Genomic DNA, 16,613 nt, shown 5'->3' with positions numbered 1-16,613 from the left:
ACATCAGGAACACATTAGAGAAATTTTTTTTTGAGGAAACAAAATTAGCGGGTAGAAATCATCAGCCCCAGTGAGGCACTAGAGAGCAAGGCTCAGAGTAGAAGTGTATAATGAACAGTTGAATGAAAATAAAGTGTAATTCCTACCTATGAATGCTCTAATAATTTAACCTATCTTCTGAATGGTAATAATAGTAATATATTTTAGCCCTTTGAAGAGTAAGTAATTAAGTTGTTATTTTCCTTCATAATTAAATTTACTTCAGAACACACACTTTATTTCTACCAGGAGTTTAAAATGAACAGTTTATTTTGTTTTTTCCCTTTAGTGGTTTTTTTTGCTATGAAACCATTTTGTGATATTTTGATACTTATCAAAACCCAAAGTTCAATGACTTTAGCCAAAAAGGTTCATTTTTATTTGAGCCAATTAATTGACAAATTAATTAATCATTACTGATATTATCAAAGAGATGATATATCTTGATAACTAAACAGAAAAGATCCCTTATACCTCCCCAGAGCTTTTAAGACATTAATAATGAAATTTAAAGAATATAATAATGGGTTACTTTGCTACCTTGATGAGACTTAGCCTGCTTTGTTGTTTTTACCAAAATATTTGGTAACATTTCCTCTTTCCCATGGAGACAATTATTACGACATAAGCAGTAAAATGGAACTCATAGAGTTTAATTGGGTTCTTCCTCTGGTGTTTCAGGAGATTGCTCTCTGTTTGGTAATTATCTTATATTGTAAACTAACCAAAGTAAGCACTATTGTTAGTATTAGATCCATTGCTATCTAGCATGTTTTGAGTGCAAAATAATTCAGAAAATTTCCAACTTTAAATTAAAATCTAATTTGCATATAAACATGAAAATATTCTGAACACAAAATTATTTCTTTGTTAAATCTGTTTTCTAATATATTTTGGAAGGCTGGTGATGTAACTCAGTGACAGAATATGTGCTTTGCATGTCAAATACCCTGGGTTTGATCCCAACACTGTTAAGAAAAAAATAGAAACAAAATAAATATATTTCAAAAGCTATAATAAAAATTGATTGATACCCAGGAAACAGATTAAAAAGAAAGCAAGCCTATAAAAGCCTTGTTCCTAATAAACATTGATATAGTCACAATGAACACTGTCATCAAGAAAATAAACACAAGAAAACTGAATTCTTTCAGTATACCGTCATTTCTGGTCAGAATAATTATGTGAAGATTTACCTTTCTTGTTCTCTTGATACTTAACCCTCATATAACATTTCAAATTTCAGAGATATTTATGACATAGTGTCATTTGGTACAATACACAGTGCTATTCAGAGGGGGTAATTTGAAATTATTATTAAAAGGGTCATAAATAAAAAGAAAAAAGTAAAAAGTTCAAAATGATGAATTCCAGATGAACTGTTGTGCCTTCTCTGTATTGTGAATACTGTGCTATTCCCTGAGCTGTCAGGAATTCCTTTAATTTCTTTCTTGGAAGACTTTCAATACGTACTAAACTTTCGCACTTTCTTCCTTATTAAATGGAAGGCTTACATGAGGCTGTGAGGATGGCTACTAAGTGGTTACATGAACAATTTTCTCTCTGTGAATAATTTGTCATGGGTTTATTAAGAATACTAAAAATGCTCAATTTATTTTTCCTTCTGTGTCATTCATTTTCCTTTAGTGATTAAGAGTAAGATTGCAAATATTAAAATTGATGTTTTCTCTAAATCTACATTGTCACCATGACAGTTGCAGAAAATGTAGATTTTGTTTCAAAAGTTCAAATGTAGATATACCATTTTATATAGACCTTAAACTATTAAAACCATGAATATTAAATTAAACTTATTTTTTAGTGCCTTTTCAGCTACCCAATTCTGCATATGTTGATTGACAAAAAGAAGGCTAAAAACAATGATGATGTCACTGAATGTCTTCCTTCTTTGTTCCTCCATTGAATATATGTCCAAGGCCTGTTGATTGTGCACAGATTACTATGCATTGGAGGCTTCTGGCCATTCCTTTGTTCTAATGGACCCTGAGTGAAGTTTGTCTTAATGGCCAGACTCTGCCCTAGCACTTTTCTTCTCCTTATCTCCTTAGATGGTCACCACGATGCTATGAATTAGCTTGCTTTACATTGGTATCACCAACTTCAATCCTCACATTATACATATACATACATATATATGCATATATATATGTGTGTATGTGTGTGTGTATACATATACATATATATGTGTGTGTGTTATATACTACATAAAATATATACATACATATATGAATTTATATATATAAATAATATTTATATGTAATGTAAATCCTCACATAATATGTAATATAATATATATTATCTTATTATCTTAAGTATCTAAAAATGTGAGGATTCAGACTGATAAATATATTCAGTATTAACTACTTGATACTGAAGCTAAGACTCAAGCTCCAGTACAAGCCATTGTTCACTAAGAAAAAAAAAAGCTTGTATAGTCAATAAAGAAAGTTATGGATTTATGTCTTGTCTAACTACATATTAGCCAGATTCCAGACAAATAGTTTAACACCACTATTTCATGTTATTTATTTGGAAAATATACAAAAATATTACCTCTTAAGAGTTGTATGGATGCATATGATTTGCACAGTGCTCAGCATATATTAATATGCTAAATAAATGCTATATTTATAACCTATAATCATTGATATATTTGTATAGTTGTAATAGATTCCTCAGCTCTCTCTTAAAAACACATTCCTGGTTCAAACATGTTTTTCTTCAATTGCAACTCTAATCATGTCTCTTTTTAGCTTAAAAATTGTTAGCAACTCAAACGATACCTTATTTTCAACAGACTTAAAAGTCAATCTCCTAAAACATGATGTGAATTTCTGGCCACAACCAACATTTTCAACCATTACTCCCACTATTTACCTTACCATGATTCAGTCAATACAGGCAACTCATCATTTTTTACAAAATCTTAGCTTGTGCTGATCCTCTGGCTCAGAACATACTCCCCAACGGATATGAAGGTGCTTTGTCCAGCCATCATGAAGCACTTCAATTTCACCTCCTCCACGAATCTTTCCCTAGTTTTTGCCACCCTGTTTTTGTTACTATTGTCTTAATTTTGTAGTTGCATATATTGTATTCTTCCTTGAAATGAAGATGTATCTTATCTATACCACTTAACTCAGTAACTATTTTACACATTTGCGTAAACTCTGTAATAAAGAATGATATATAGAGCCCCCAGGTAAGTAAATAACTACTTGGATATAAAACTGAGTTAAGCTAATATATGAAATATAAATATTTTCAGTTTAATGCCAAATTTGAAGGAGATGTCCCTTATATATGCTTTCTCAACTTTCTCATTCATTTTTAAAAGTGCACTTTTATATGAGTGTTGGCAATTTTCTTCAACTGAAGAAAGTTCCTGTTTGCTTTTGTAAAAAAAAGTTTTCTGGAACAGATGCTGTGTCTTTCCATTGACAGAGTTAAAGGGTGCCACTTGAAAAAAAAATCAAAGAAAAAATTGGGCACTTAAATTGTTAAATAAAAGAAAATTATGACTAAATATATCCTTTACAATGTATTTCGATATCCTCTTCTGACATATTCTGTCCTCTTCAACGTTAAGTTTGAGCGTGTCTGAGATCATTATCAACTTTCTCAAAATACTTAGAGCATGGAGGTTTTTCTTTCAGCTAAGCCAAACTCTATTTTCTAAAATGTTTTAATTGATATAATGACTTCTGCTCATGCAGAAAATGGATCTTTCTTATTCCAAGCCTTCAACAGCACCTGTTTTTCTTCTTGAGCCAACTGAGGGACATCAGATAGTATATATTTAACTCTCACACTGGGCACATAAAGGTTCTGAAAGGTTCTATAGCAATAACCTTGACAATAGAGGTCTAAGAAATCTAGATCAAATATCAGGGCCATAGTGTCAAGAGAGTCTTACTGACATTACTTGTTGTGACTTTCAGATTCCCTATTTTGTGCCTATGCTGAATAATTTCAAATACCACACTTCCTGGGACTCTGAGCCATGTCTTCTGATCTTTTTCTCAAGGAGAATACACCTGCCCACAAACCTGAATTCAGGAGCTTGATATTTGATACATACAGGCTACAATCAGCCTGAGCTACTGCCTAGTTCTTATCCTCACTTACTGCTTGTATGTTAGGTCTCATGCCTAGAATCGGTCAAATAACTTCTAGACACTGCTTGCTTGACTGTTAAACTGGATCATCTACCAAACCCCTATGTATAGACTCTTGTATATTGGTAAATCAATACTGGTTGATATCTATCAAAACTAGACTCAATGAACACATACCAAATTTTATTTTGAAAGATACCTTTGATGGTAACTTTATTTGATTGGTTTTATGGTTTTGATTTATGTCCCCTAAAGTTTATATGTTAAGCTATGTAGCCAGGTTCCAATGTAGGGCATAGCTGGAGGTGGGTTAATGGGGTGTGCTCTTGGGGACTACATTAACCCCTTTCCCCATATCTCTGTTTCCTATCTGCCATGCTCTGCAGACTTGTCATGAGGTTCCAACTTAGGAGCCAGTTAATCAAAGACTAAAATCTCCATAAAGTTTAAAATTGTAAGATTCAAATAAACCTTTCTTTCCCGAAGTTGTGTTTGTCATTTGTACTTTGGTGACTGTGGTGAAAATGTTGACTAAAACAAAAATATAGTAGAGTTTATAAATACGTTTTTCTACGAACTTTTCAAAATATAACGTTTTTAGTTATAATTAAAAATGTAGAAAACCAATATTGATTATCAGCATAATCTCTCATCTTCCATATTGATGTTCATAGCATCTTACACCACAAATTTATAACTCATAGATTTTTTTTCCTTTTTCTCCTATAACCCTAATTAGAATTAGTAACCAAGTTTGAAAATTTACTTAAATAATGAGTTTGATCTTTCATGTTTATAAACTCTGTTTATTATTTTATGTCATTATTCCTGCCATAGTTTTGAGCTGGCAATTTTTTTAGGTATTTATATCACTAGTAGAACAAACTGTCTAAAATAAATTTGTCATATTGTTTTCTCATTTCAAAACAAAAAGAGGCTTTCAATGGTTTTTGGAAGTAACCCAAATCCATCTGCTTGTATTTTAAGACCCTCTACCAACTGGTATCCTGGTATCTATCAACATCTTTGCTTTAGTCATGAAGTTTGTACAATATATTACTTTTTCCATTTATACCTTTGAACACATATTTTGGAAAGTAGTTTTTTTGGTGCTTTGCAATTATATATCATAGTGAGGTTTAATATGATACAAACACTCATGCAGATATACTTGGTATGTCTCCCTCTAGACATTACGTTCCCCTCCTATGTATTGATGAGGTTGGTAATGATACCTTCATACGTGGACTTAGAATTATTTGAACTCTGTTCTTTTTCAAGCCTCTTTTTATCCTCTAAACTCTGGAAACACATATTCAAAGAAATGTATGGAATGCCCAAGTTACAACACTGCTCTATTTCTTATGTCTGGATCAAGTCTTAATATCAGCCTAGATCCACATCTATTAAAAAGACTACCTGGTGGGGTATCATACCAATCAGCTTGCAAGTCACTTATTTTGGGGCTCCAAGTTTATAGCACAGGTGTTTTTTCTACTTTCGCCCTACATTTAAAATATACAAATGACTTGTTTTAAGATAAGTTAAAAACTAGCCTCAAATTATGATTTCTTTAGGTAGTAAATCAATTACTCTGAAAGTAAATTGACCTGTACTCATCAAACAGTTAAAGGACACTATTACAATTGTCAATTAAATAATTTCTAATAATGTCTAAAGTGCTCTTTAGATACTTTGGGACAGAATTAAATGAATAAGAAAATATGTCTCACCATCCAATTTTGTAGTTGATTCATGTAATTGTAGATGCTAAGAAAGGGAGAAACTTGATGATTATTCATGGACTCAGATTAAAGAGAAATCATCATCTGCTAGGGATATTAGGTACATGTCATATTGTCAAAAGAAGTAGAACTTGAGATATCTTTTTCAATTTTTAATTAACACATAATTGCATTTATAGAAATGGTGTGATATTTTAAAAAATTCATGTAATGTCTAATAATCAAACCAGGATAATCAGTATTTTTATTACTTTATTATTTCTTTATATTTGAAGCCTTTAAGCTCCTTCTATGTCATCGTCAAACACATAAAAAGTTATTGTGAGATAGTCACCCCACAATGCAATAAAACACTATAACTTCCTCTTGGCTGACTTTATCTTATTTTTTATTTTTTATTTTTTTTGCGTGTCTGGGTATAGAACCCAGGGGCATTTGACCTCCGAGCTCCATCCCCTGCCCTACTTTTTATTCTTTATTTTGAAACTGGATCTCACTGAGTTGCAGAGGGCCTCACTAAGTAGCTGAGGCTGTCTGCGAACCACGATCCTCCAGGTCTCAGCCTCCCAAATGCTGGGATTACAAGTGTGCGCCACCATGCCCAGCTTGGCTGACTTTATTTTAGCAACCATTATCCAGTCTCCCTCTCTTCATCCTTCCTTCCCACCATTCCTATTTACTTACTTACTTATTTATTTATTTATTTATTTATTTATTATTTATTATTTATTGATGCATTGTAGTCATACATTTTAGTGGGGTACAAAATGGTAGAGGCATACATGCACACATTACTCATAACTCTATTGTCTCTGATTTTGATAAACCTATTGAAATATGAGCACATTAAGCATTTTAGTCAAGGCATAGAACCAGAGGAAATAGGTCAAAGTTGGAATAAAAAAAAACTACAATTGACACATAGACAACAACAGGTAAGTCTAACAGAAACACTGTACATTGGGAAGCAGTAAGAATAGATATTGTTTTTCTTTTTCTTTTTTTTTATTTTGCATATCTGGGGATGGAACCCAGGGGCATTCTACCTCCGAGCTACACTCCCTGCCCTATTTTTTATTCTTTATTTTGAAACAGGTTCTCAATGAGTTGCAGAGCCTCACTAAGTAGCTGAGGCTGTCCGCGAACAGCGATCCTCCGGGTCTCTGCCTTCTGAATGCTGGGATTACAAGCGTGCACCACCACGCCCGGCTGTAAGAATAGATATTGAATGATAAATTTGAGCTGGATCACATAAGACTTTTAAATATGAACTTTTATTTTATTATATATATAATGTCTTTTAATACTTTATATAAAGTCGGGCATGGTGGCACACGCTTGTAATCCCGCGCTTGGGAGGCTGAGACAGGAGGATCACACGGGTTTGAAGCCAGCCTGAACTACTTAGTGAGGCTTTCAGCAACTTAGTGAGACTCTGTTTCCAAATAAAATATGAAATGGGTCTGGGAGTATAGCCCGGAGGTAGAAAGCCTCAGGGTTCCACCCCCAGTACCATCAAAAATAAAATAAAATAAAATAAAATAAAATAAAATAAATACTTTATATAGTAGATGTTCAATGAGAGAAAGGATGCATTTTTTCAAAGACATGTACAAATGCTTACAATAGCCATGGTATTTGGGGCCAACAGAAAAGATTGATTAGAGCACCAAAATTATTGGTAGCATAAAAAAATCTGATTTTGTTATCAAGTGAAACTTACTTTCACCATGTCTAAAATCTTCAAAACTATTATTTGGAAACTTCTTTTATTCTGTTTCAGAGAAATATTTTAAAATTATATAATTTTAATTCTAAGCCGGGCATGGTGGCGCACGCTTGTAATCCCAGCATTCGGGTGGCTGAGACCAGAGGATCATGGTTCGTGGACAGCCTCAGCTACTTAGTGAAGCTCTCAGCAACTCAGTGAGATCCGGTTTCAAAAATAAAGAATAAAAAATAGGGTAGGGGGTGTAGCTCAGGGGCCGAATGCCCATGGCTTCCATCCCCAGACCTGCAAAAAAAATTTAATTCTACCAAAATTTTATTACAATATTAAGTATTCCAATCAAAGGTGAGACACTGTACATGGAAGTCAGGGTAGATGGCTGCAAGACTTATAAAAATAAATTTTTAAAGAGCTAATGAGTGATGTTTGTATGTATGCCTCTATCATCTTGTATTCCATTAAGATGTATGACTACAATGCACCAATAAAAAAATAAGAAAGTTGCTCCTTTATTATTTTATTTTCCCTAAAATGCTTTATTGCTCAACTCATATCATTTTTGAAATGAATATTACATGCATATAAATAAGTACTAATAAAACAGGAGATACTTTTGAAACCAGTTCAAGATTTTAGGATATAACTTTTAATAGTCTGAGTTTATCTTGCTAATACATGAGCCTCAAATGTACAAAAAGTGTTTTAAGATTGCCTGTGGAGCACTCAGTTATATTGAGGTAAAAAATTAAACCATATGTATGATTCATTGATTTCTGATATTTCTCTCTTTTAAAATACAACTTGTTTCTAGATGATTGCATACGTGAGTAATTTTTCTTTCATATCTTGGGTTTTAAGTACAAAGTGAACATTTGCTATAAATATGATATGGAAACTGCTTAATTTTGCTTGCTTCGTAAAAGAAGTTAATTTCTATCTCGGTGGCTTTGTCTAGGGAAAACATGATAAAATGATATAAGATATGCAAGATTTTACTAAAAAAATAGATACATAGTCAGTAGCTTACAGCAGGTAGGACCACATAGTAGAAAGAATGGCTTTTCAAGTTCAGTTATAAAAGCTCATGTACTGTTCACAATACCAAATTGCTATGCTTTAAAAATATTCCTGTTTCTGGAAGGATGGCAACTGAGGAAAGCAGTACACATTAGTCCTACCGACACCCAATCCCCATTGCCATAAGAAATGCTTTTTTACAAAAGCAAGAAAACACCATAACATTAAAAAAAAGAATGATAAGTAAAAGGCAGCAGGAAAAAAAAGCAGAGAAAGAAAGCTAGAAGACCAATCAGAGAGCAGAAAAGAGTCCTGCCAACCTCCAACAGCTGCAGCCCTGGGCTCCATCCGCAGTGGCGCCATCTTGCTTCACTGACTTCAGAGACTCACAAGAAAACAACCAACAACTGGAAACAAAGTGAATGGCTGTAGATCATCAGAATTTTAAGCCATCAGCTGGGCGTGGTGGAGCACGCTTGTAATCCCCGCACTTGGGAGGCAGAGACAGGAGGATCGCGCAGGTTCAAAGCCAGACTCGCTGGTTTAAGAAACCCTGTTTCAAAAAAAAAAAAAAAAAAAAAAAAAAAAAAAATATATATATATATATATATGTATATATATATGTATGTATGTATATATATTATAGGTCTGGGAGTATAGCCCTAAATTAGAAGGGCTTCCAGGAACCCCAGTACCACCAAAAAAAAAAAAAAAAAAAAAAAAAAAAGAATTGTAAGCCATCAGTTCTTTCTGTGCAAACACTGGCTACAACTTGTAGCAGTGGCAGTGGAGCTCGCCACGCCCTCAAGAGATCCAGAGTAGCACTCAACAACTCCATAAGTAAACCCACTGTACCCACAAAAAATGCTAAGTGTGGTGCCGGCAGGCACTAAGGCAGTCACAATAAACTACCTGGGTGTGAGATTTTGCGTTTCAGCCTGGTAAAGGTTAAGGTGATGTCTACTGTTGAACATAGCAGAGACTCAGAGAGAATCAGACTCTGCATCAGTGAAAAGCATGGAAGATCTATGCTTCACACTAGACCCAATTAGTAGGATCTCTGGGATCACCAATGACCACACAATTGTGGTGAATGGAGAGAAGTCAGACCAGACCAGCTTAAGCTGTGGAAAACAGAGGCTCTTACAGTGGGATTGGTACAGAGGAATCCACCACCTATGCAGGCAGGGAGAGATTCAGGTTCCATGTCCATGGAAAGCTTGGAGGTGACGATCCTACCTCCCCACAATTTTTCTTTTCCTGTAATGAATTATAGGTAATTCAATGATAGGTAATTCAATGGAATTACATTCCAGTTAGTTGCTTAAAAGTTGAAAATATGAAAGTACAAAAATGCACCTAATGTATCTAGTCTATCAGCTATCAAGGCTTAGCTTATGAGAGCTTAGCCTAGTCTAACTTATATTGACTTTACAGTGGTGCAAAACAATGGTGAATACAATGGTGAAAATTGTGTTTTCATTTTCAGTATTGTGCTCAATAACTTGCATGAGCTCTTCTATAGTTTATTATAAAAGAAGCTTGCTTTGTGGTAATTGAGTTTGACCAACTGTAAGATATCATAAATTAAACTATCATAAGACAGGGACTGTCTGGAAAGGAATTTAAGAAGTAGAAAGAGAAAAAGGAACAAGAAACTTACTTAAAGAAGCAATATCAGAAAACTTTAAAAATTCTGAAACTATATAAATATTTAGAGAAAATAAAACTGGAGATCTGCAATCAGATTCAACCAAAAAAAAAAAACAATATTGAGACATATTGTAAACAAAAAGTTAAATTCAAAAAGAAAGAAAGAATACCACTGAAGTTACCTAGAGGAAAAAAGGAGAACATATATAAAAGAGTTTTATTAAGGCTTAAAGAGGACTTCTCAACAGAACTTTATAATCCAGAATAGAATGAGATACCATATCTAAAGTGCAAGAGGAAACAAACGAAAAACCTACCAACCAAAAAGCTCTCCTTCAAAAATTTAGGAAACAAAAAGATTATCTCAGACAAATAAGACAAAGGGAATTCATCACCACCAGAGCTATCCTACAGGAGATGCTAGAGAATTTTTTTAACTGAGAGAAAAGGTTGCTAGTTAGCAACATGAAAACACACAAAAGTGTAAAACACACTGGCACAAATAATCAAATCGATCAAATTCAGAATGGTGAGATATTGTAGTTGTGGAGTATAAATCACTGTGGTATGAAGGTTAAAAGATAAAACTATTCAAAATAATATAAAACAACATGTCAAAGATATATTAATCATCAGGCAAATGAAAATTAAAACTGTAATGAGGTATCTATCAACTTATATTTGTTAGACTGACTACTATCAAAAATATTAAGGGAGCAAATGGTAAGAATGGAAAGAAAAGAAAATTTTGTACACTCTTGGTGGGAATTCAAATTAGACAGAATGGAAAACAGTATGAAACTTCTTAACAAAACTAAAATTAAAATTACTGTATGAACCAGTAATTCTGAGTACACACACACACACATGCATACACACAAATACATGCATACAGTCTGAGTCATATATGCCATTTATATCATATAAATGAAGTAAAATAATATACTTCATATATATAAATTTATTTACTTCATGTAATATGTATATTATTCATATATATATATATGTGTAAATGTATATATATTTATGAAGTAAAATCAGCATGTTAGCATGTTGAAGGGACACATACATTCCCTTATTAATTGCAGCAATATTCATACTTGTCAAGATAAGTCATCAAAATTAGTATCAATGAATGAGTGAATAAAATTTTTGGTATAAATATAAACTACAAAATACCATTTCATTTTTTAAAAAATTTCTTTTATTTTCATTGGAAGGGATAAACTAGAATGACATTTTGTTAAATACATTTATATGAGGCTCCTGAAGTTTTTTAATAAATGGAAGCAGAAAAGTAGCATGGTGTTTACCAAGAAGCTGGAGGCCAGAGGCTGGAGAAATTTCAGTTAGATAGAAAGAATATGTTTAAGACTGTATATCATTGTAAATACATTTAAGATCACTAAAAGGGTGAATTTTTAATGCTTTTTCACAAAAAAATTGTTTGTGAAGTAATATACATGTAGAATAGGTTAATTAGCCACTGCACCATACATACATGTTTTATTTTATTTATTTGTTTTTTTGTGGTGCTGGGGATGAAACCCAGGGGCCTTCTACCTCTGGGCTACACTCCCAGACCTATTTTCTATTTTATTTGGAAACAGGGTGTCACAATTTGCTGAGAGCCTCACTAAGTAGCTGAGGCTGACTTTGAACCTGCATGATCCTCCTGTTTCAGCCTCCCAAGTACTGGGATTACAAGCGTGCACCACCACGCTGAACTGCATACATGTTTTAAAACATCATATTATATATAATAAATTATGCAATTTAAAAGTGAATTAAAAATAAATTTAAAAATCAGTTCTTACCTTAGACCAGAAATAACAAAAAATGCCTTTTCTCAAAGTAATAGTTAAATTAACCCATCTATGTATGTACATTAAACTCATATATTACCTAGTGTACAACCTGTAACTTAAATATGTATATATGTGCTTGTGTAAATATACACAATAATACATATCTATACACTCACACAAATTTTACTTCTCTCTTTACCTGTGACTTTGCTCTAGCCTTGTTGTTTCATTATTCCTTACTGTCTTGGGGGTTATGTAATTTAGAAAGTCATCAGTGACCCTTGAATATTTTATAAGTACTTTTTGCTTTTCTATTGAAAATAAGCATCATATCTAAACTTTACCTAGTCAAGTTTGTCTAGCACTATACAGAAATTTTTAGTTCATATTGTTCCTTGTTTTTAATTAGAAAATTCTATCCAATAAAAATTTTTTATAATTTATATACAACTTATAATGCCCATTTCTAACTTATAATGCCCATTTCTAACTTGAATTTTTGTTATAGTTACTAATGATATATGTATATATAATATATGCAATCATTTTAATAAAATACTCAAACTATTTAGTATATGTAAATAAACCAAAGTAGAAAGATTTTAAACTCAATGTTGTCTTTGCATATGCAGTTATATTAATGTTATTTATAAAGAAAATAACTGAATCTATGTTTTATTTGTTATATATGCATAGGTATTACCAATTTTATTTATTTATTTTTGGAAATACACACATAAAATTTATTGTCTGAAAAAAGTTAAGATAGTAAAGTTTTGATATGTATTTGATGTACAAATAATGACACTTGCAGACAACAGAAAGAATAAGGAGTTTATTGTAATGAGAATGGGGAAGGAGAAAAAGAAGCAGAAAATCCTTGCAGGCAATTTGGACACTGGTGATTGACAGCTGCCTTCCAGACACTACTTGAGAATAGCCCAAGCCATGAACCATCAATTGCAAACTGCTTTTTCCCAAAGCCTATACCACCTGCCAGAAGAGGGATTGCTTGTCATCAGGATCAAATCAAATTTTGGAATGTCTGGTCACTTTCAGGTTTTTTATATCATTATTACTTTTCAGAAGTTTTGGAAGTTGGTTAACATCTGTTGCCTCTCAGGAAGTAAAGTTTTTCTACTTTGGCCCTTTAAAAATAAATAAATAATTAATTAATTAAGTTTCAAGTTAGGCCAGGCTGGTGGCACACGCTTGTAATCACCGCCTTTGGGATGTGGAGACAGGAGGGTCCTGCAGTTTCGAAGGCAGCCTTGCTGGCTTAAAATACCCTGTTTCCAAATTAAAAAAATAATAAAAATAGGTCTGGGAGTGTAGCCGGAGGTAGAAGGACTTCCAGGAACCCCAGTACCACCAAAAAAAAAAAAAAAAAAAAAAAAAAAACAACTTTCAAGTTAGGAAATAAGTCCTCAGAGACTATTTATAGCACATGGTGTCCTTTTAAATTTATGAAATTTATGAATGTAAAATGAAAATACCACTAGCATTTATATTAATTAAAATAACACATACAAAAAAAAAAGGAAAAATCTAAAACTCAACTATGAATATTTAACCCCTTTGTACCATCCCTAAATGAAGCATTTGGGTCAAGTTAAGCAGTATTTCATTCAGTGGCTTGTCAAAAACATTTCACTGGTCCAAATGTACTTTAAAGATTTTTTAAAGTGGATTTACTTTATTAGATTTAACCATGTTGTCTTATAGTGATCATGATGCTTTAGGATGAGAATGAAAAAGCTGTTACTTTGAAATAGTAACCATATTGTTCATCTTTGGAAAATAACAAATGATAAAAGAAAGATAACAAAATCTTAACACTTTTTGGTTCTTTTATAATTCTATTATCTTTCCTACAATTTTGGTTTAAGCTTGCTGAAATTCCTTATGCACAAAATGACTTTATCTATTTATAGGAGAAAATGGGTGTAAATGAAAGAGGATATAAGATTATTGAGCTGAGTTTAAATAAAAGAGAATTTTGATTGTGTTTGTTTAGACAAAGTCTCATTGTGTGGCTCAGGCTCGTCTAAAATCCCTAGACTTCAGTGATCCTATAACTTAATTTTTCCAAGTAGCTGAGACTATCAGCATGTTCCACCATGGCCAGCTCCATATTTGTGTTTTGATTTTTAACCTCATAGCAACCACAAGATAGATCTGCTATGAAGTCAACTAATTATAACTTAGCGGTGCTTCCAGTGAAAATTTTGTGTTACCCAAATAATATGATAAATCTGAATGTTCCATACTAGCAAATACCCAAATACTCAAGCCTGCTTGAGATTACAGAAAGGTCTTGGACTCTTCTTACATTTTAACCATCAATTCAGAAATAGTTTTATTTCTATATTAGCTCAATTTCTACAAGCTGCGAGATCTATGAGCTTCCAGATCTACAAAAATAATGGGGGCTGTTCTAGGGGTTTCTAGTTGGGTAGGCGAAGCCTAACAGGCAAAGATACTAAGTTCAATGGTCTTTGACCTACTGTACTTTGGTCCCCTTCTGAAGCTTCTATTCTGGTTCATGCATGAAAGGGGTGTGTGTGTGTGTGTGTGTGTGTGTGTGTGTGTGTGTGTGTGTGAAATGGTTATGGCTTAGTTTAAAAAGATAAAAGCCTGTATCAAATCTATTACACCTTAAGATGTAAAATTTCAGTGACTAGGAATATAAGATATTCAAAATGATAATTTCATCAATACCACAAAGTTTGTGAATAAATCATCATGTTATTTATAAACATTCTTACCTTCACATCTTTGACATTCATCCTTGTTCCCTCCTTCCCAACAAATATGTCATCAATGTCCACGAGGATGTACCTGTCCAAGGACAATGCCAACCTCTTCCCTGACAAGAAGGAGATGGCGTCAATGAAGATAAGCTTGTGCAGCCAAAAGTTCAAGTTGTTGCCAAAAAGAACTCGCTGGATTCCATCATGGAGACCAAGGTCCTGAATTACTGTTGCATGAAGTGTTTTGCTGGACAAGGGTGAAAGGGATTTTTCTGTCTGTAATTCAGTCAAAAGCACAGGTTGGTAGGTTGAATGGTTATATTGGAAAATTGTCCAGTCTTCCCCAGGAAGAGGGCCTTTCTCAACCTTGGGGGCTTTGGTAATATGCAGTAAAGGAGACTGAGGGTTGACAAAACAGTCCTTTAGAGCTAGATTATTGAGGAGATTTAGTGGAAAGCCTTTTAATTGTGTACTTGGAAGGATGTTCTCATTGGCTTTATGAAAACCAATTATACTAACACTGTATTCCACACAGTATTTTTCTAGAAGCTCTCGGTTCCATGAGTCCATGCTGACATATTTCAGAATATTTTCATAAATAACTAATGTATATTTCCCTTTGCCATTATCTGTAAGAGGAGGGATGTCTCCCTTGCCAGGGGCAATGACCATGTGATACTGAAATCGGCTGGACTCCAAGATAGCTATGATATCTTGACCGAGTTGAGAGTATTGGCTCTCCACAAAGAGAAGCACAGTAGGGTCAGTTTTGGATGTATCAATAGGTTTAATTGTTTTCATCTCCGTTGATCTATAAGGTAGAATTTTGACATCAGCACATTCTGCTTCTGGAGTGGTTTCAATAAGTGTCATTTCTTGTTTGTAGCCAGAATAGAGGAAATAGGCAGAAATGACAATGCTCGCCAAGCAAAACGTAGCTAAGAGAACAATTAGGGTTCGAAAACTTCTCCGGAGCTTCACAATAAGATTCATTTTTTAAAAGTAATGCTTTGGAAGTAATTTTCAACTTCTTTTCCTAAAACGCCATAGTGAATAAAGTATGAGATGGTGCAAATGCCACTTTCCAGAAGTTGATGTAACCATTGCAGATCATATAAAATGTTTAAAAGATCACAAATGAGTTAAAATTGGAAGATGAGGAAGACAATCTAGAGATTTCAAATATGTCCAGTTACAAGATTTGCTGCAGAATCCTCTAAGTGTTTTCTGAAAGAGAAATATAACCAAGACAAAAATTTGAAACATATTTGTTTATATATACATATGTGCTGATATTTAGGAAACATATTAAATATTATAATAGTCTGTTAATATGTTTAAATATTAATAGCATGGTGTTTGTAATTTATATTTTATTACTTGACCTATAATAGATATTTCTCATGGCCTCTGGTATACAGAACTCTAATTTCGCTCAAATATCTATGTACATATATATATGCATATATATGAAAAAAACACTGATAAATTTTCAAGCAGTCATCTCAAAATTAAAAAAAGAAATTAGAAAGTATCTTTAAAGCTAGGCATGGTGACTCACATTCATAATACTATTATTTAAGAAGCTAAGACAGGAGGATCTGAAGGTCCTCTGTAACTTAGAGAGACCTTATTTCAAAAATGAAAAATGAAATAGGTCAAAGGACATAGTTCAGAGGTAGAATGCCTCTGAGTTCAATTCCCACACACAAATATTTTTTTTCTCCAAG

At 33.1% G+C, this 16,613-nt stretch overlaps 1 protein-coding gene across 1 annotated transcript in view; it reads right to left on the bottom strand.

Moving 5' to 3' along the window:
* LOC308264450 (bifunctional heparan sulfate N-deacetylase/N-sulfotransferase 4) overlaps window positions 1–15,876 on the bottom strand; it is a gene marked incomplete at both ends in the record, with an annotated part of 325,680 nt that extends 309,804 nt beyond the window's left edge. Inside the window, one exon of the mRNA XM_080697735.1 lies at window positions 14,899–15,876. Within this exon, the coding sequence (XP_080553861.1) occupies window positions 14,899–15,876 (978 nt within the window). The remainder of the gene's footprint in view (window positions 1–14,898) is intronic.
* Window positions 15,877–16,613: the final 737 nt, after the last annotated feature.

Source organism: Muscardinus avellanarius (genome assembly GCF_963383645.1).
Source record: "Muscardinus avellanarius genome assembly, chromosome: 6".
Lineage (NCBI taxonomy): Eukaryota > Metazoa > Chordata > Mammalia > Rodentia > Gliridae > Muscardinus > Muscardinus avellanarius.
Note: the sequence above shows the minus strand (reverse complement) of the source record. Positions and strands in the feature narration are given on the sequence as shown.